Source organism: Bufo bufo, chromosome 9 (assembly GCF_905171765.1).
Source record: "Bufo bufo chromosome 9, aBufBuf1.1, whole genome shotgun sequence".
Classification (NCBI taxonomy): domain Eukaryota; kingdom Metazoa; phylum Chordata; class Amphibia; order Anura; family Bufonidae; genus Bufo; species Bufo bufo.
Window position 1 is genome coordinate 118,265,857 of NC_053397.1, and position 20,560 is coordinate 118,286,416.

A 20,560-nucleotide genomic window follows, 5' to 3' on the forward strand; every position below is an offset into this window, starting at 1 on the left:
ACAAGTGGGAGGCACATATGCAAACTATTGTAATTCCTACACCGTTCACCGTTTGGATGTAAATACCCTCAAATTAAAGCTGACAGTCTGCAGTTAAAGCACATCTTGTTCGTTTCCTTTCAAATCCAATGTTAGAATAGTTTATTCCAGTTTAGCTCCCTTCTTTTTGAGCAGAGTGGGCTCGCCCATGTCCTGCCTGATGGGGAGAGAAAGAAGTTAGAGTTAGTGTGCCAGCCACCCTGGCTAGGGGAAGGCTGTGCAAGTAAGAGCTCCCAGTTCTAGGGATCCAAGCCAGAATCTTGTCTCGGCTGAGACATTGATCATCATTCCCAGTCTGAGCCCTTCATCCTCAGCTGGTAGAAAGCAAGCAGCCACCTCCAGTATTCCAGGAAGTAGCGTACCCTGTGAGCACAACTGTGAGTACCCTCCAGAGACCAGGAGAAGCTAAATTCCTCCTCAGCTAGTCAGTCCCCATACACAGCAGAAGACAGATAGCGCAGAAGATATAGATTCCTGCCACATTACAGAGCCACAAGCAGATGACTTATCCTGCAGAGAGCTCCAGGCACATGATAGAAGCAGAAAATAGATTCTGTAACAGGGCGCCGAAGGCGCACTCAATCTTCCATCAGCTTCAGACCTGCTGCTTAGCTTCGGGAGAGAGGATCTGTGTTCAGCCTTCTTCCCAGGGCAGCTTTTGCTACCTGGGAGGCTCCCTGCTCCTAGGTCTGCCTTGTGTGCCGAGCTGATCATTCAGTGCTCGATTTGTTTGTCGGTCATGTGACGCTGGCCACGTCACATGACCCTCATTCCCCACTATAAATACAGGCAACCTGCTGGCTACAGGTTGCCTGTGATTTTGGTCCCTTAGGCTGTGTATTATTATTGTTAGTTAGCTTACCTTTGGATTTGACCCTTGATCTGCTTCCTGACACCTCTTCTGCCTGCTCCCTGAACCTTGACGCTACCTCTCAGATTTTTACCTCGGCTTGCTTTTGGATTTTGTCTTTGCCTCTTCTCTTGTACTGACGTGACCTCCTGGACTGACCCCGGCTAGTTGACCCGCCTCGCCCTTCCGTTTTTGGTGGTACTTTGCTTGTTCCACCTCTCTGTCCGCTTTAGTGCTACCTCTCATTGGCTGCCCGCTTCCCTGCTGTCTCTCTGCTTGCACTTACTCAGGTCAGGGACTGTCGCCCAGTTGCGCCCAGTCACCTAGGGTGGGTGGTGCAAGTAGGCAGGGACAGGGGACCGGGTGGCAGCTCAGGGGGTGCACCTCCGCTCTATCTTTATACCTGCGACTCTACCCCGTGACAGAATCACAGGCCTTAATTTAGCATGTACCCTCTACAGAGCCTCACCGAACATGTGCAGGCTCTTGCTCAAATAGTACAGGAACTTGGGGAGAGACTACAGGTTCAGGAGACCGTCCGAACTCCCCCCATTCTTGCTCCTGCCACCGTTCAGGTAGAACCACACATTAAAGTACTCGATCGGTTTTCGGGTGACCGCCAAAGTTTTTTAGCTTTCAAGGAAAGCTGTAAACTTTATTTTCAACTAGGTGCTCACTCCTCTGGTCCCAATCCACAGAGGGTTGGTATTATCATCTCCCTGCTTCAAGGGGACCCCCAGGAATGGGCCTTTTCTTTGCCTCTGGATTCCCCTTGTCTTAATTCTGTGGATCTCTTTTTCCAGGCGTTAGGGGTTCTTTATGATGAACCAGACCGAGCCTCTGTGGCAGAATCCAATCTTAAGGCCCTCATTTAGGGGAATCGTCCCATGGAGGATTATTGTACGCAGTTCCGCAAGTGGTGCTTTCCCTCGGGTTGGAACGAACCAGCGCTCAAATGTCAATTTAGGGCAGGCTTGACTGAGAAGTTAAAAGACATGTTGGTTTGTTATCCCTGTCATGACTCTTTAGAGGAGACCATGACGCTAGCCATCAGACTAGATAGACGGATAAGAGAGAAACAGCGAGAGCATTTGTTTTCTCCTCATACTCTTCTTCAACCTGAGGTTTCCCCCATTGAACCCAAGATGGAGGCCCACTCGGACGAGACCATGCAACTCGGGATGACACGAAGAAAGCTACGCCGTCGTCAGGGCTCTTGTTTTTATTGGGATCCCGACCACTGGATCCGTCAGTGTCCTAAAGCTCCGCCTTCTGGAAAGTCATCCAAGTCTGAAGTATCCAAGGACAAGGTACTCCCGGAGGTGGTAAAAAGTAAATTATTGGTGCCGGTTTCTATTGCCTTTGGAGTCTTAAAGGGGTTAGGAAATGCCTTTCTGGATTCAGGGTCAGCTTTTAGTTTTATTGATTACAAATTTGTTGAACAAATGGGAATTCCTATACTAGAATTGTCCACCCCGATCCAGGTTGTCGCCATCAATTCTACCCGCCTGCTAGGGGGCACGGTAAAACTCCGTACTCCGGAGGTTACCCTGTCTGTGGAGGTCTGCCACTCAGAGAAATGCTCTTTCTTTGTTTTAGAGAATCTTCCTGTTCAGGTAGTCCTTGGTATGCCCTGGCTTCAGCAACACAATCCGGTCATTAACTGGAGTTCGGGCGAGTTAGAGAGATGGGGGCCTAACTGTAGTTCTTGCTTAGCCGTAGTTCAAGCTGGGGTTTCATCAGATATTATTCCTCATTTTATTTCTGATTATTCAGATGTATTTTCCACCACAGAGACAGATACTCTCCTTCCCCATAGGTCTTATGACTGTGTTATCGAGTCCAAATTTCCTAAAGGACGGATTTATAATCTTTCCGGTCCTGAGCACAGGGCCATGAAAGACTATATCCAGGAGAGTCTCAAGAAGGGACATATTATGCCCTCCACCTCTCCCCTGGAATCAGGATTCTTTTTCGTTAAAAAGAAGGACGGTGGTCTCAGGCCCTGGATTGACTACAGAAATTTGAATAAAATTACTATTAGGAATCAGTATTCCATCCCGTTGATTCCTGATTTGTTTAACCAGATTTTGGGTGCTTCGTGGTTTTCTAAATTTGATTTGAGAGGAGCGTATAACCTAGTTCGTATTAGGGAGGGAGATGAGTGGAAAACTGATTTTAATACTCCAGAGGGACATTTTGAGTATCTTGTTATGCCATTCGGTCTTTGCAATGCCCCAGCTGTGTTTCAGAATTTCATGAACGAAACTTTTAGAGAACTCATCGGCAAAGTTATGATTGTTTATCTCGATGATATTCTTGTCTTTTCACCTGACTGGGATTCTCATGTGTCTCATATCAGATTGGTTCCTAAAATCCTCAGGGAGAATCATCTGTCCGTTAAATTAGAGAAATGTTTGTTTGGAGTTCAAGAGATTCCTTATCTCGGCTATATTCTTACTCCTCATTCATTTAAAATGGATCCCAGTAAGGTTCAGGATATACAAGACTGGGTAAAACCATCCTCCTTAAAGGCACTCCAACGCTTTTTAGGATTCGCCAATTTTTACCGTATATTCATAAAGAATTTTTCTGTTATTGCCAAGCCCCTTACTGACTTAACTAAAAAAGGTTCGGATCTAGTTAACTGGTTGTTGGACGCCTGTCAGGCCTTTGATACCCTTAAAAATTGTTTTCAGATGGCTCCAGTCTTGGTTCAGCCCGATACCGAGGAACCTTTTGTGGTGGAGGTTGATGCCCCAGAGGATGGTGTGGGGGGCTATCCTTTCTCAGGGGTCTTCTAACTTCACTAATTCAAGGCCATGCGCCTTCTTCTCTCGTAAGTTCTCTCCTTCAGCGAGAAATTACGATATTGGAAACTGCGAATTACTGGCCATAAAATGGGCATTTGAGGAATGGAGGCATTTTTTAGAAGGGGCTAGACACCATATTACTGTCCTCACCGATCATAAGAACTTAGTGTTTCTTGAGGCGGCCAAACGCCTTAATCCTAGAAAAGCCAGATGGGCCCTGTTTTTTACTTGGTTTAATTTTTCTGTTACTTTCAGACCAGGTAGTAAAAATATTAAGGCAGATGCCTTATCCTGAAGTTTTAATGCCATCCAACCTCCTGCCGTCCAACCATCTTTGTGGCAGCAATTTCTGCGGATCTTTCGTCTGAGATTCTACGGGCTCAGCAACTTGCTTCTCCACAAACACCGGCAGATAAGTTATTTGTTCCTGAGTGCTTTCGTTTTCAATTATTGGGTGAATGTCATGACTCCGTGCTCTCTGGTCATCCAGGTATTGGTGCCAATAAGGAATTGCTGCTGAGGTCTTTCTGGTGGCCCACTTTGTCTAAGGATGTACGGTCTTATGTTTTGGCTTGCGATGATTGTGCCAGGTCTAAGACCCCGAGAACACTTCCAGCTGGTGAACTACAACCACTACCCATTCCCTGCAAGCCATGGTCTCACATTTTCATGGATTTTATTTCTGATCTGCCCGCTTCTGAGGGGAAATCAGTGGTGTGGGTAGTGGTTGACCGTTTTAGCAAGATGGTGCTCTTTGTTCCTTTAAGTAAGCTCCCTGATGCGAAGACCTTAGCATCCTTGTTCATTGAACATGTGGTACGTCTGCATGGTGTCCCTGAGAATATCATCTCTGATAGAGGCGTTCAGTTTGTTTCTGGTTTCTAGGAGGGCTTTTTGTCAAAGATGCGACATCTCTTTATCCTTTTCGTCTGTTTTCCATCCACAGACCAATGGGCAGACGGAACGGTTAAATCAGGCAGTGAAGCTTTTTCTAAGGCGCTATGTATCACATAACCAACTCTTATGGGTGAGATACCTCCTGTTGGCAGAATTCGCTATTAACAATCAAGTTAATTCTTCCACGGGGGTGTCTCCTTTTTTTTGTAACAGTGGTTTGCATCCTCGCTTTTGTTCTAGTCCCTCTGTATCCTCACTCAACCCGCAGGCAGATTCTTTTACCTCTAGACTGTGCACAGTCTGGGCACAGGTTCAAACGAACCTGGAAAAGGCCCAGGAAACCCAGTTTAAACATGCCAATAAGAGACGTTCCAAGGGGGTAAATTTTGTACTCGGCGATAAGGTGTGGTTGTTAACTAAGAATCTTGCTTTGAAACAGTGTTCTAGGAAATTCTCTCCGCATTTCATTGGACCATACAATATTATTGAAGTTGTTAACCCAGTGTTCTTTAGACATAAGCTACCCGACTCCTTTCGTATTCATGATGTGTTTCATAAGTCGTTGCTTAAGAGATATGTGTCACCAGTGGTTCCGGTTAAAAAACCTCCTCAACCTTGGAGGTTAAAGGTCAGGAGGAAATCATCATCTCTAGAATTATTGATGTTAGAAAGGTTAGGAACACCTTTCAATACCTGGTCCACTGGAAAGGCTATGGACCGAGGAGAGGTCTTGGGTCCCAGCTACTAAGATCCACGCCCCAAGGCTCATCAAGAAGTTTCATGATGAGCATCCTGGGAGATTTGTACCCAAGGCCTTGGGTCCGGTGCCCCCTCATAAAAGGGGGGTACTGTAACGGGGCGCCGAAGGCACACTCGGTCTCCCATCAGCCGCAGATCTGCTGCTTAGCTTCGGGAGCGAGGATCTGTGTTCAGCCTTGTTCCCAGGGCGGCTTTTGCTAGCTGGGAGGCTCCCTGCTCCTAGGTCTGCCTTGAGCACCGAGCTGATCACTCGATGCTCGACTTGTTTGTCTGTTGGTCATGTGACGCTGGCCACGTCACATGACCCTCACTCCCCACTATAAATACAGGCAACCTGCTGGCTACAGGTTGCCTGTGATTTTGGTCCCTTAGGCTGTGTATTATTATTGTTATTTAGCTTACCTTTGGATTTGACCCTTGATCTGCTTCCTGACACCTCTTCTGCCTGCTCCCTGAACCTTGATACTACCTCTCGGATTTTGACCTCGGCTTGCTTTTGGATTTTGTCTTTGCCTCTTCTCTTGTACTGACCCCGGCTAGTTGACCCGCCTCGCCCTTCCGTTTTTGGTGGTAGGAATCTGGCGTCACAAGCAAAACTATAGACTATCACTTACACCTGACCCAGCCATTGCATATTATTGGCGTCAGAGTGCATACCCCAATCCGGCTTACTGCATATTTAGGCGTCACGAACAGGATACCAATTGAATTGTGTGCCATCAGAACCGGATCCAATTGTGTGCTTAACTGGATCAAATTGCATGTTTCACAGTACTGCAAGATCTACAGATTGTGCAAAAACCGTGAAGGTTGACTTTATTGCTTTGTTGCTGTGCCAGAAAGCGCTAAACGTGCGCACCAGCACTCAAAGGGTTAATTCGCCATATTCGCAAAATGGCACTGCTTCTTCATGCCCAGAAGAGGGAAAACTCAGGAACGTCCTCTCAAGAGCGCGAAGATGCCGAAAACTCCCCCCCTAGAAGCGGGAAATCTAAAGCCGGCACACCAAGAACTTTTCATTGTGAGCCAAGGGAGCGAGGACTCCTCCCTCTGGGCTCCACCCTCACTTTCTGAATGCACCCCGACATAGGAGCCAAGGAAGGAGGCGCTCCCTTCACCAAGATGGCCGCTGATGCTAAGCCTGCTCCCACAGAGGATGCCACTGATACAGTTGCCCAGGCCTTGGACCAGTCTGCACCGCGGACGGCACCTGAAGCCCACGATGACCACCAGGAGGCACCGGTACCGGCCGCCCGGCCGCGTCATCAGGTAGGAGCAGACGCGCTTTCTGAGGCCCAGGCCCGGTCCGTAGCTGCCCCTGCACTGCTCCCTGTGGGTCCTGATACCCCAAGCAGGCCTAGGCCTGCTCCGCCAAGGACACCTACTGGTGCAATGGAGGCGGCCGGAACTTCCACTCCACCCAAACTGGGATGCCTTAACCCTGAAGTCCCTTGGGAACTTGAAAAGTGGGTGAAGCAAGTAGTAAATAACCCCCAGCCAGGAGACCCCAAATTGGCCAGGCGCACTGGGACTGTGCTCTGGTTTTCAGTGGAGAGAGGAGTGGGATTTCTCCGGGACAGCCACTCTGGGTCAGAAATATTTGTGGGCCGCCTCTCAGTCAAGCGCTATTACCTACCACAGGCCCAGTTACAACCTGTACGCAGGGGACCAGGTAGAATACACCCCTATGTGCTCCGTCCAAGGCCCCTTTGCTGCCGGTGTGACCCTGCTGGCTAAACCGTTAACACATGCAGTCGCCCCAGAGACCTGGCAGGAAGACCCAGGCTCTGCAGGGAAGGTCCGTTGTCTGTAAGAAACCCCAGACGGCCGGATGCGTTTCAGAGAACAGCCCCGGCCAGAACCTGAACCTCTAATCCCTGACCTGGCCGTTTTTGGTGGTACTTTGCTTCTTCCACCTCTCTGTCCGCTCTAGTGCTACCTCTCATTGGCTGTCCGCTTCCCTGCTGTCTCTATCTCTATGCTTGACCTGGTAGCAGCTCAGGGGGTGCACCTCCGCTCTATCTTTATACCCGCGACTCTACCCCGTGACAGATTCCTGCCACACATTGCCAATACCTGCTGGGACTTCAGACTATTGCTGTATCTCGCATTGACAATGAATGGGGACAAAACGGAAGCGTTTTCCCCTGTTATTGAGATCCTATGATGGATCTCAATAGCGGAAAGGGAAAGTGCAAGTGTGGAAGTAGCCTTAAAGGGGTTGTCTCTCTTCAGCAAATGGCATTTATCATGTAGACAAAGTTAATACAAGGCACTTATTAATGTTATTTGATTGTTTATATTGCCTCCTTTGCTGGTTTGATTAATTTCTACATTGCATTATACAATGCTCACATCCAGAAGTTATGGCCACCTCTGCAGTGCAGATACGAGGTGAGCAGGATAGGAGCTTCTGTGCATGCATGCCTACAGTGACATGCAAAGGTTTGGGCACTCCTGGTCAAAATTACTGTTACCTTGAACAGTTAAGGCTACTTTCACACCTGCGTTCGGGGCTCCGCTTGTGAGCTCCGTTTGAAGGGGCTCACAAGCGGCCCCGAACGCATCCGTACTGCCCTAATGCATTCTGAGTGGATGCGGATCCGCTCAGAATGCATCAGTCTGGCAGCGTTCAGCCTCCACTCAGCAAGCAGACACCCGAACACTGCTTGCAGCGTTCGGGTGTCCACCTGGCCGTGCGGAGGCAAGCGGATCCGTTCAGACTTATAATGTAAGTCAATGGGGACGGATCCGTTTGAAGTTGACACAGTATGGCTCAATTTTCAAACGGATCCGTCCCCCATTGACTTTTAATGTAAAGTCTGGACGGATCCGTCTGAAGCTACTTTCACACTTAGAATTTTTTCTACAATATAATGCAGACGGATCCGTTCTGAACAGATCCAAAGTCTGCATTATATGAGCGGATCCGTCTGGGCAGACCCCAGACGGATCCGCTCTGAACGCTAGTGTGAAAGTAGCCTAAGAAAGTTGAAGATGAAATGATCTCCAAAATGGATAAACACCTTTCATATTTTAAGCAAAAACTTTTTTTTTTTCCATCTTTTACATTTTCAAAATAATAAAAAATGAAAGGGGCCAGAAGCAAAACTTTGGTTAGTACCAGTAGCACTCGCTTTGGCAAGTATCACAGCTTTTAAATGATTTTTGTAGCCAGCCAAGAGTCTTTCAATTCTTGTTTGAGGGATTTTCATCCATTCTTCCTTCCAAAAGTCTTACAGTTCTTCTAGGGCTGTCTTGCATGCACTGCTCTTTTGAGGTACAATATATCAAGAGATTTTCAATGATGTTCAGATCAGGAGACTGTGAGGGGAATGGTAAAACCTTCAGCTTGCGTCTATTGTGGATATTGAGATGTGTTTAGGACATTTGTAGAAGCCATCCTCTTTTCAACTTCAGCTTTTTTACAGTTTATCTTATATTTGCTTCCAGCATTTGCTGGAATTTCATTGAATCCATTCTTTCCTCCATCCGTGAAATGTTCCCCATGCCATTAGCTGCAACACAACCCCAAAGTATGATTGATCCACCCCCATACTTTAGTGTTGATTCGCCGCAAAGCTGAATTTCCTCTTGCTTTGTGGTAAAAAATCAGATTACTTCTAAAATGGCTGCTGCACATGTTATAAAGTGAAAGTAAGAATCCCGGAAATGCAATATGACCCATAATGTCTTGCAGTTAGCCAATCAGCAGATAGCCATCCCCTGTGGGGTCATAGTCCTATAAAAAGCCTTATCCTGCATGCTCTCCATCATTTCAGTGTAAGCTGAGCATAGGAAAGACGAGACAATGTTGCAGAAAGCTTTTAATTGTAGAATATTGGATAGGATAGTGCAGGGAGAGTGTAGGGAGAGTTTTAGACACTGTAGAGAGAGCATAGAGACACTGCAGAGACGATTAAGGTGGAGTGTAATCCCTATGTGCATCTTGTTCACCTGCTGCCACAATCACAGTTAATCTTTTAATTTATACATAGAATTAGTGTGCCTCAGTATTAAAGTGCAGTGTAATATATTGCTGTCTGCATCTTGTTTAACCGTTGCACATTAGCAGTTAATCTCACATTTTATAAACATAATTACTGTCCAGCTGTAGTAATAGACGAACATCGGCCAGGATGGTTCGCGAACGTGAATGCGCGTTCACGATCAAATGTTCGCAAACCGTGCGTTCGCATCATGCCCATTGACTTTAATAGCAGGCGAACCTGAAAAACCTTCAGGTCATATTTGCATCCACCAAATACAAACTATGAGTGCACAAATAGTTCCACAACATGGATAGTGACATACCAGAGGCGGTTAATTGGCAAAAATTCCCACAAAAAAATATGTATTTTAATCAGGGGCCATTTTTATGTGTCTTAAAGGGAAACTCTCAAAAATGTGCCCTGCTGGAGCCTAGAAATTTATTATTTCCTATTGGTTTGATGTATAAAAATGTGCAGCACTCCACGTTTTTGTATCCTGCAGAGTCCATAAAAAAACTGCATACGTTAACGTATTTTTTTTCTACCATGGAACTGTATGGTAAACGGACGCCACTGTACGGCATCAGTCTGAGGCATCTGTTAACGCATATATTTTTGGTATGCATTAAATGGAGGGCAAAAATAGGATGTGAACCCAGCCCTAGTGTCAGAATAAGCACCAGTACACAGTAGAGCAGCGTGGCGGAGAGGGGAGGCCGCCATGTACTGACAGAGCGCTACCTGGTCCTGGTGGTCAGGGATAAGGACTGTGTTTCCCAAGGATCATTTTCTACTGGGAAATACAGGTCACAGTATAATACACTAAAATTTATATAATATAAAGATATTAGCCCTACCCCCGAATAATAATACAATTAGGTGGTCATTTATTATATAGAAATACGTCTATAGGCGTATTTCTGACACAGATTGTGTCGCAAAGGTCCTTAGCTCCACAATCTGCATATTTTTCCCACTCATGCCAGGTCTAAAAAAGGATGGCATCGGCAGGGAAAGGGATACAGTTATGGCTATCCAGTTAACAGGGGCGGATTAAGTGCATGATAGGCCCGGGGCTGTCTACCCAACTTGGGCCCCCCCCCCCCCCCCCCCCCCCCCCCCCTCCATTTTAGTTTAGTTTTTTTTTTTGTATGAAGAGGCTGCGGTGCTTCATGGGCGCCACAGTCTCTTCTTAGGCCATATGACATCTTCAGACTAAAAAAGAATACCCCAAATTGGGTCCTAAACTGAAAAATTTGGTCGCCAAATTTAAAATACATATAATTGTAATAAAAAAAGACATGGAGGAGAATACAGCACCACATACCTCTTACATCCAGGGACATCTCCTGTCATGTAGACCTTCTCTTTCCTCTTCTCCTCCATTTGACCCAGACTGCCATGACAAATTCTTTCAGCCGCATCTTGTTTCTACAGTTTGTAACACAGACATGTTAGATTTCTCAATTTTTCCATCAACCTCCTCATCCTGGTGTCCCCACAGTATCATCCTGCCACCCCCAATACTGTGCCCGTTGTGCTCCCCAATGCTCCAGGTACTATACTGCTGAAAAAATAGTGACCCTAATAGACATAATTGGGGTAATTTATCAAACTGGTGTAAAGTAGAACTGGATTTCCAAAAGAGCTGTCAAATATGAAATGTGAGATCTGATTGGCTGCTATGGGCAACTAAGCCAGTTCTGCGTTACACCAGTTTGATAAATAACCCCAAATGTTTCTATTGTGTCCACAGCAGCTATAATGTCCCCTAGAGTGCCCCCAGTAATAATAACACCCTGTATTGTGCTCCAGGTAATAATCCCTGTATAGTGTCCCCAGAAATAATAGAATTGCCCCTACAGTGCCTCCCCAATAGCAACACCCCCATATAGTAATTTCCACCACACTGCCCCCACATAGTAATCCCCCCATAGTAATTTGCCCACACACTGCAATTTCCACCACACTGCCCCCACATAGCAATTTTCCCCCACAATAGTTTTCCCCACACTGTCCCCACATACCGTAGTAATTTCCCCACACAGAAATTACCCCACACTGTCCCCACATGGCAATTTCCCCCCCACAATAGTTTCCCCCACACTGCCCCATATAGTAATTTGTCCCCACATAGCAATTTCCCCACACTGTCCTCACATAGAAATAACCCCACACTGTCCCCATATAGCAATTACCCCCACACAATAGTTTCCCCCACACTGCCCCATATAGAAATTTGCCCCCACATAGTAGTCCCTCCCATAATAATTTGCCCCCACACTGCCCCCACATAGCAATTTGCCCCCACACTGCCCCATCTAGTAATTTGCCCCCACATAGTAGTCCCTCTCATAATAATTTGCCCCCACATAGCAATTTGCCCCCACACTGCCCCATCTAGTAATTTGCCCCCACATAGTAGTCCCTCTCATAATAATTTGCCCCCACACAGCAATTTGCCCCACATAGTGTAGTCCCTCTCATAATAATTTGCCCCCACACTGCCCCCACATACCAATTCGCCCCCACATAGTGTAGTCCCTCTCATAATAATTTGCCCCCACACTGCCCCCACATAGCAATTTGCCCCCACATAGTGTATTCCCTCTCATAATAATTTGCCCCCACATAGCAATTTGCCCCCACATAGCAATTTGCCCCCACATAGCAATTTGACCCACATAGTGTAGTCCCTCTCATAATAATTTGCCCCCACATAGCAATTTGCCCCCACATAGCAATTTGCCCCCACATAGCAATTTGCCCCCACATAGTGTAGTCCCTCTCATAATAATTTGCCCCACATAGTGTAGTCCCTCTCATAATAATTTGCCCCCACACAGCAATTTGCCCCCACATAGTGTAGTCCCTCTCATAATAATTTGCCCCCACATAGTGTAGTCCCTCTCATAATAGGCTGGATCTGGAGGTCGGCTGTTGATGGGTTGGGTGCAAGAATGATCTCATATAAAAAGTGACCAACACATCTTCAAACCGCCCTCTTTTTGCTGGCGCGGTAGGATTGGTACCCGCACCTGTTTCGCTGTTGTCACGGATGATGTTGCAGATAGCTGGAAGTTATGGATAAACATCCAACTGGCTTGATTCCAAACTAAGGAGCATAAAGGTGACCCCTATAAAACCCTAAGAGCTCACCCTGACTGCTAAGCACATACAATACAAGGGTCTCAGAGGTAGACGATTGCATGCCCTCGTACCTAGACTGTGTGACATCTGAAAACCCTATAATAGTGAGGGGACACGACCACCGGCACCCTGCACTTAATACGGAGGGAGTCATTGTCACCTACAATCAAGCCAGCAAGGAAACACAATACATGAAAGTACTTATCTGAACAAGCAGCAACAGAAGTGACCACTTCAATCCAGGAAGTAGTATAAACCGCAAAGTGAGGCAGTATGGGAGGGAATATAAAGGAAAGAGGATTAGTCTAAGTAGGTGACACCTGGGAGAAGGAAATGAGATGACAAAGTGAAACCAAAACAAAGAACATCATGCAAGAGGTATAAAAGGACGTCTCTCAGACCTTCCCACAGAAGTGGCGGTGACAGCTGTGGGTGGAAATTCCTCTGCCAGTGCCCGCAACAGTAGTATGCAGCATCTCTCACAGCAAGGCCTGTAAATGCTCATTCTGACAGCCCTCTGTGATGCTGGTAACATGTCTGCCAGTTTGTACCGGGGGTCTAAGTACGTTGCCACCCAGTACAGGTCCTTCACCTTAAAGCTTTTTATACGGGGGTCCCTCTTCAAACACTGGAGCATAAAGGACCCCATTTGCACTAAATTGGAAGTGGTGGAGCGCCCTGGCTCCTGCTCGTCGCCCAGGAGAATGTCCTCGGTCTCCTCCCCCCAGCCACATACAACACCAGGGATCCCTGAAAATATTAAAGCCTGCTCTTCTTGCTCCTCCTCCTCCCCCCAGCCACCATCCTCCTCTGACTCCTCTTCAGACTCCTGCTGACTTGTCTCAGATGGAGTAGCCCCCCTCGGGAATTCATTCAGCATTGTGACTTACTCATCTTCCACCTCCTGCTCCTCGACAGCTTGATCAATGACACGATACAATGCACGCTCCAGAAAGAAGGCGTAAGGTACGATGTCACTGATGGCACCCTGGCTGCGACTGACCAGTTTGGTAATCTCATCAAATGGCTGCAGAAGTCTGCATGCATCGCGCATGAGCAGCCACTCGCGCGGTGAAAAGAAACCAAGCTACCCAGAACCTGTCCTGCCGCAGAGTTCGTACAGGTAGTCGTTAAGGGCACGTTTCTGCTGGAGCAGCCTATCAAGCATATACAAGGTGGAGTTCCAGTTCGTCGGGCAGTCACAAATCAGACGTTTGACGGGCAAGTGGTGTCGCCGCTGAACGTCAGCAAGGCGAGACATGGCCGTGTAAGATCTTCTATAGCTCTTTGCTATCAGGTGAATGCCTATTGCCTAATTTTTGGGGCCTATACTGGCTGACAGTTACATATTTATTCTGTGACCGCCTAATGTACCTCCAGCCACAGAATCCAAAGTTCTTTGCAGAGATTTTCCTGGCCTTCCGCAAGACGTCCTGGACCCCAGGGTATTTGGCAACGAGTCGCTGCACGACTAAGATCATGACATGTGCCATGCATGGCATGTGTGTCATTTTGCCCTGTTTCAGTGCGCTCAGCAGATTGGCACCGCTGTCGCACACCACTTTACCAACTGTCAAATTGAGCAAGGTTAGCCACTGATCGGCCTGTGTCCGCAGAGCAACAGCCGCAGCACAGCATGCCAACGTCTCACATGGCACGTGGAATAGGTTTTGGGGAGCTTGGAAGGTGCAGCGGAAGAGGTGGTAGCAGTGGAAAAGGAGGAGTCAGCCGAGGAGGAGACGGAGGATGGAGTAGGAGGAGGAGGAGAAGAGGCAGGCCTGCATGCATTCTGTGGTGGTAACACCAAATCCACACGGGTGCCATGGGTTGACTGCCATCAGAAGGTTCACCCAGTGGGCAGTAAAAGTTATGTACCTTCCCTGCCCGTGTTTGCTAGACCACGTGTCTGTGGTCAGATGTATCTTGGCACCGACACTGTGTGCCAAAGATATATTAACTTGCCGCTGAACGTGGCCATATAATTCAGGGATGCCCTTCTGGGAGAAAAAGTTCCTTCCGGGGACCTTCCATTGCGGTGTGCCAATGGCCACACATTTTCTAAAGGCATCCGAGTCCACCAATTTATATGGCAGTAGTTGGAGGGCTAGCAGTTCCGACAAGCCAGCGGTCAGCCGTTGGGCAAGAGGATTATCCGGCGTCATCATTTTTTTACTCTCAAACATTTGGGGGACGGAAGCCTGCCTTGTGCTTGATGAACGCAACGAGGTGGTGTGGAGGACAAATGGGAGGAGAAGGACAAGAGGCAGGACATGGAGCATCGGGAGTGTGGCTTTGTGGGTTCTAACGTTCTATCCCACTGGGCTCGGTGATGGGAGGCCAGGTGCTTTCTTAAGGCAGTCGTCCCTAGGTGAGTGTTGGGCTTACCGCAACGTATGCATTGACAGCACAGGCTGCAGATGGCAACACTATTATAAGCAGCTGACACGTTAAAAAAAGCCCACACTGCGGAGCCATGTGCCGGCATGGTGGATGGCTTGCTCCAGATACATTTGCAGTCTGCTTTTTCGCCTCCTGTGCACTGCGAGTTCTGCCTACTTCTCCTCCCTATCTGCTGCTCAGTCTCTCCCTCTGAACTCCCCTCCTCTTCCTCTCTTGTGGGCACCCACGTGACGTCCATCAACACGTCACCTTCACCACCACTGACATAAGAGATCTCGGAATAGGCATCAACAGTAGGGACCACCCTCCTTGGGCTGATCTGGGTACTGTCGTCAGACCGCTGGATGGCTGCGCATCATTAAGGTCTGGGAAAGGATGGGAAAATAATTAGAGTGGAGGGGCTATGGTGGTAGTGGTGGTGTCTTTGGGGGTGCACACAGCAGAGAGTGAGGAGGGTGCAGATACAAAGGGTGAGGAGGGTGCAGAAGCGGAAGGCTTAGTGAGCCACTCAACCAACTCTGGTGAGCCCTTTGAAGTTACGCACACGCCTTTTCCAACTTACCACTTAGGCTCCGGCCTGGTGCACCTGTCCGACCCCTTCCATCCCTGCAGAACGATCTGCTTCTTCCTCTGGCTGTCATTTTCTAAATGACCCTCTGCCTAAGTCTGTAGAGAAGAGCAGTATTTGTGGAAGAAGGTATATGGCACCCCTCAATCAGTATTTGGCGGAAACAGGAATATAGCACCCCTCAATCAGTATTTGGCGAAAACAGGTATATGGCACACCTCAATCAGTATTTTGTGGAAGCAGGCATAACATCACAGGAAATAAGAAAGAGCTGCATGGACATAGCCCAGAATGGAAGATAGGAGCAATAAAGGGAAAATAAATGCATCACCACCACCATAGCCCCTCCACTCAAATTATTTTCCCATCCTTTCCCAGACCTTAACGATGCGCAGCCATTCTTGCCATCGGATGAGGAAGAGGAGGTAGCAACGGCTGCCACCCAGCGGTCTGATGACAGTACCCAGATCAGCCCAAGGAGGGTGATCCCCGCTGTTGCTGCTTATTCCGAGATCTCTTATGTCAGTGGCGGTGAAGGTGATGTGTCGATGGATGTCACGTGGGTGCCCACAAGAGAGGAAGAGGAGGGGAGTTCAGAGGGAGGCTCAGGCTGAGAACGTTGCAATGCCACTGCCACAGAGGCCCCCTAGAAATGGAAGATGAATTACTGCAGGTTCTGGTAGACTGAAAGTTGTGGATAGAAGACATGTCCCACAGGCTGTGGCTCTCCATAATTCATTTGCAGCACTTTCAGAGTGCAAGAGCAACATGGAGGATGGCTCAAGCACAGTGGGTGAAGAACAATCATCTCCCATGCCTAAAGTATGCAAGACTGCAGCCAAAGACAAAAAGGAGAAGGTGAGGACTGATAGTAAGCAGCTGTTGGTGGGCTATTCCATCATAAGAGGTGTGAAGTTTGAGGAAAATGGTGTTGTGATATGTCTCCCTGGTGCTACCGCTTGCAATGATAGACGACGGATCCTTAATATTGTTAGGCAATCTTGGGACAAATGATCTGGCTTGCAATGAGGTTTCAAAGGTGAAAGAAGCTTTTCACACACTTGGAAAGGATATACGGGAGGTTGCATCAACTGTTTCATTCTCTGCAGTTTTGCCTGTGCAAAACCTTCAACATGACAGGAAGATGCGCATTAAGGAATTCAATGTATGGCCTGGTGAATGGTGTCTGAACCAAGGGTTTGGCTTTGTGTCTCATGTTAGCTCTTGTTGGAATGGAAAAGAACTGTACAAGAAAGATGGTTTGCATCTTTCTCTCAAGGGAACGAATGTCCTCAGTAAAGAGTTCCAAGTATTTGCTAAGGAGCATTTAAACTAGGAAAGGGGGGCAAAAGAGTGATAATCCAGCAGTCCAACTGCCCCCCGAAACTATATGCCAGAAGATGCCAGTAGCACAAAGGTTTAGAAATGACAAGCTCAGATTCTTGTCTACAAATGCTTGCAGTTTAAGGAATAAGATCAATGAACTTGAGGCTATAATGGCATCTGAGAATATAGATTTAGTGGCTGTTACTGAGACATGGTTCAATGGGAGCAATGACTGGGATATAACAAGGGTTATACCAGGGTTCTCTCTATACAGGAAAGACAGAGAAGGCAAGAAGGGGGAGGGGTGGCCCTGTATGTGAAAGATAACATAAAATCTAATTTGATACAAGTTAACGAGAACAATTTAGAGTCAGTTTGGGTTACCTTGCAGCTTGATAATCATAAGGTAACTCATGTAGGTGTAATATATAGACCACCTAGCCAAGTCATTAGATTAGAATTAGATGATCTACTAGTTGAAAAAATAGCTAAAATGACATTGAAGGGGAAGTTATCATTATGGGAGACTTCAATCTTCCTGATGTAAACTGGAAAACCAAAATAGCTAGTTCTGCCAGGAATACAGATATTCTAAATTCCCTACTGGGATTATCTCTACAGCAAGTAGTTGAGGAGCCAACCTGGAAGGAGGCCATTTTAGATTTAGTATTCACGAATGGGAATTTGGTATCTGATATTACTGTAGGGGAAAGCTTGGGATCTAGTGATCACCAGTCAGTGTGGTTTACTATAAGTACAGTGACTGAGTCAAACCACACAAAAACAAAAGTTTAGATTAGTGGTATACGAGTCCCTATCAGATTGGAACAGTTTCAATGGAGTCCAGGAGAAATGGGACTACTTAAAAGTGGCACTATTGAAGGCAACAGAAAATTGCATTAGGCTTGTCAGTAAAAGCAAAAAAAAGGAAGAGACCACTGTGGTACTCAGCAGAAGTGGCCAAAATCATTAAAAACAAAAAGATAGCATTTAGTAATTATAAAAAAAAAAAATATGAGGATGACAGGCAAATTTATAAGATTAGGCAGAGAGAGGCCAAACAAGTTATAAGAGCTTCTAAAGCACAGGCAGAAGAGTAATTAGTTCAGTTGTTGAAAAAAGTCAATAAGAAATTCTTCAGATACATAAATGAAAAAAGGAAACTAAAACAAGGAATTACCAAATTAAAAACAAAAAAAGCAAGGTATATGGAAGAAGATAAAGAACTAGCTGACTGCCTCAATGAATACTTCTGTTCATTTTTTACAAAGGCAAATGAAGGAAAAAGACCTCAGTTAGGAAAGAATACTAATGAATCTTTTGATGCATGTGTCTTTACAGAGAAAGAAGTTCTAAGTTAGCTGTCTAAAATTAATACAAATAAGTCACAGGGGCCTTATGGGATACACCCAAAGCTATTAAAAGTAGCTCAGCGGTGAACTAGCAAAACCATTAACAGATTTATTTAACCAATCACTGGCAACAGGAGTCGTCCCAGAAGATTGGAAATTAGCAAATGTTGTGCCCATTCACAAGAAAAGTAGTATGGAGGAATCGGGCAACTATAGGCCAGTAAGCATGACATCAATAGTGGGGAAATTAATGGAAACCATACTTAAGGAGAGGATTGTAGAACATCTAAAATCCCATGGATTGAAAGATGAAAATCAGCATGGGTTTACTTCAGGGAGATCATGTCAAACTAATCTTATTGATTTTTTTAATTGGGTGAAAAAAATAATAGATGGCGGAGGTGCAGTAGACATCGCTTATCTAGACTTTAGTAAGGCTTTTGATACTGTCCCACATAGAAGGCTTATCAATAAATTGCAGTCTTTGTGCGTGGACTCCCATATTTTTGAATGGATTAGGCAGTGGCTGAGGGACAGACAACAGAGGGTTGTAGTCAATAGAGTATATTCAGACCATGGTCTTGTTACCAGTGGGGTACCTCAGGGATCTGTTCTGGGACCCATATTGTTTAATATCTTTATCAGCGAAATTGCAGAAGGCCTCGATGGTAAGGTGTGTCTTTTTGCTGATGACACAAACATTTGTAACAGGGTTGATGTTCCTGGAGGAATACACCAAATGCAAAAGGATTTAGGAAAACTAGAGGAATGGTCAGAAATCTGGCAACTAAAATTTAATGTTGATAAGTGCAAGATAATGCACCTGGGGCGTAAAAACCCAAGAGCAGAATATAAAATCAGTGATACAGTCCTAACCTCAGTATCTGAGGAAAGGGATTTAGGGGTCATTATTTCAGAAGACTTAAAGGTAGGCAGACAATGTCATAGAGCAGCAGGAAATGCTAGCAGAATGCTTGGGTGTATAGGGAGAGGCATTACCAGTAGAAAGAGGGAGGTGCTCATGCCGCTCTACAGAGCACTAGTGAGACCTCATATGGAGTATTGTGCTCAGTACTGGAGACCATATCTCCAGAAGGATATTGATACTTTGGAGAGAGTTCAGAGAAGAGTTACTAAACTAGTACATGGATTGCAGGACAAAACTTACCAGGAAAGATTAAAGGACCTTAACATGTATAGCTTGGAAGAAAGACGAGACAGAGGGGATATGATAGAAACTTTTAAATACATAAAGGAAATCAACAAGGTAAAAGAGGAGAGAATATTTAAAAGAAGAAAAACTACTACAACAGGACATAGTTTTAAATTAGAGGGGGAAAGGTTTAAAAGTAATATCAGGAAGTATTACTTTACTGAGAGAGTAGTGGCTGCATGGAATAGCCTTCCTGCAGAAGTGGTAGCTGCAAATACAGTGAAGGAGTTTAAGCATGCATGGGATAGGCATAAGGCCATCCTTCATATAAGATAGGGCCAGGGGCTATTCGTAGTATTCAGTATATTGGGCAGACTAGATGGGCCAAATGGTTCTTATCTGGCAACACATTCTATGTTTCTATGTTTCTAGGTGTATCGCAGCCCTCAATCAGTATTTGGTGGAAGAAGGTATATAGTAATAGCACCCCTCAATCAGTATTTTGTGGAAGAAGGTATATGGCACCCCTCAATCAGTATTCGGCAGAAACAGGTATATAGCACCCCTCAATCAGTATTTGGCAGAAACAGGTATATAGCACCCCTCAATCAGTATTTGGCGGAAACAGGTATATAGCACCCCTCAATCAGTATTTGGCGGAAACAGGTATATGGTATCACTCAATCTGTATTTTGTGGAAGTTTGTATATCGCAGCCCTCAATCTGTATTTTGTGGAAGCAGGTATATAGCAATAGCACCCCTTAATCAGTATTTTGTGGAAGAAGGTATATAGCACCCCTCAATAAGTATTTGGCAGAAACAGGCATATAGCACCCCTCAATCAGTATTTGGCAGAAACAGGTATATAGCACCCCTCAATAAGTTCTTTGTGGAGGCAGGTGTATCGCAGCCCTCAATCAGTATTTGGTGGAAGAAGGTATATAGCAATAGCACCCCTCAATCAGTATTTTGTGGAAGAAGGTATATGGCACCCCTCAATCAGTATTTGGCAGAAACAGGTATATGGTACCGCTCAATCTGTATTTTGTGGAAGTAGGTATATCACAGCCCTCAATCTGTATTTTATGGAAGCAGGTATATAGCAATAGCACCCCTTAATCAGTATTTTGTGGAAGAAGGAATATGGCACCCTCAATCAGTATTTGGCGGAAACAGGTATATAGCACCCCTCAATCAGTATTTGGCAGAAACAGGTATATGGCACTCCTCAATCAGTATTTTGTGGAAGCAGGTGTATCG

General features: G+C 46.1%; 1 protein-coding gene across 1 annotated transcript in view; it reads left to right on the forward strand.

Moving 5' to 3' along the window:
- The first annotated feature begins 6,480 nt into the window (after positions 1 to 6,480).
- The window catches only part of LOC120979812, a 29,032-nt gene continuing 14,952 nt past the window's right edge, over positions 6,481 to 20,560 (forward strand). The window contains 3 exon segments of the mRNA XM_040408769.1: positions 6,481 to 6,600; positions 18,156 to 18,221; positions 18,223 to 19,188. Of these exon segments, the coding sequence (XP_040264703.1) occupies positions 6,481 to 6,600; positions 18,156 to 18,221; positions 18,223 to 19,188 (1,152 nt within the window).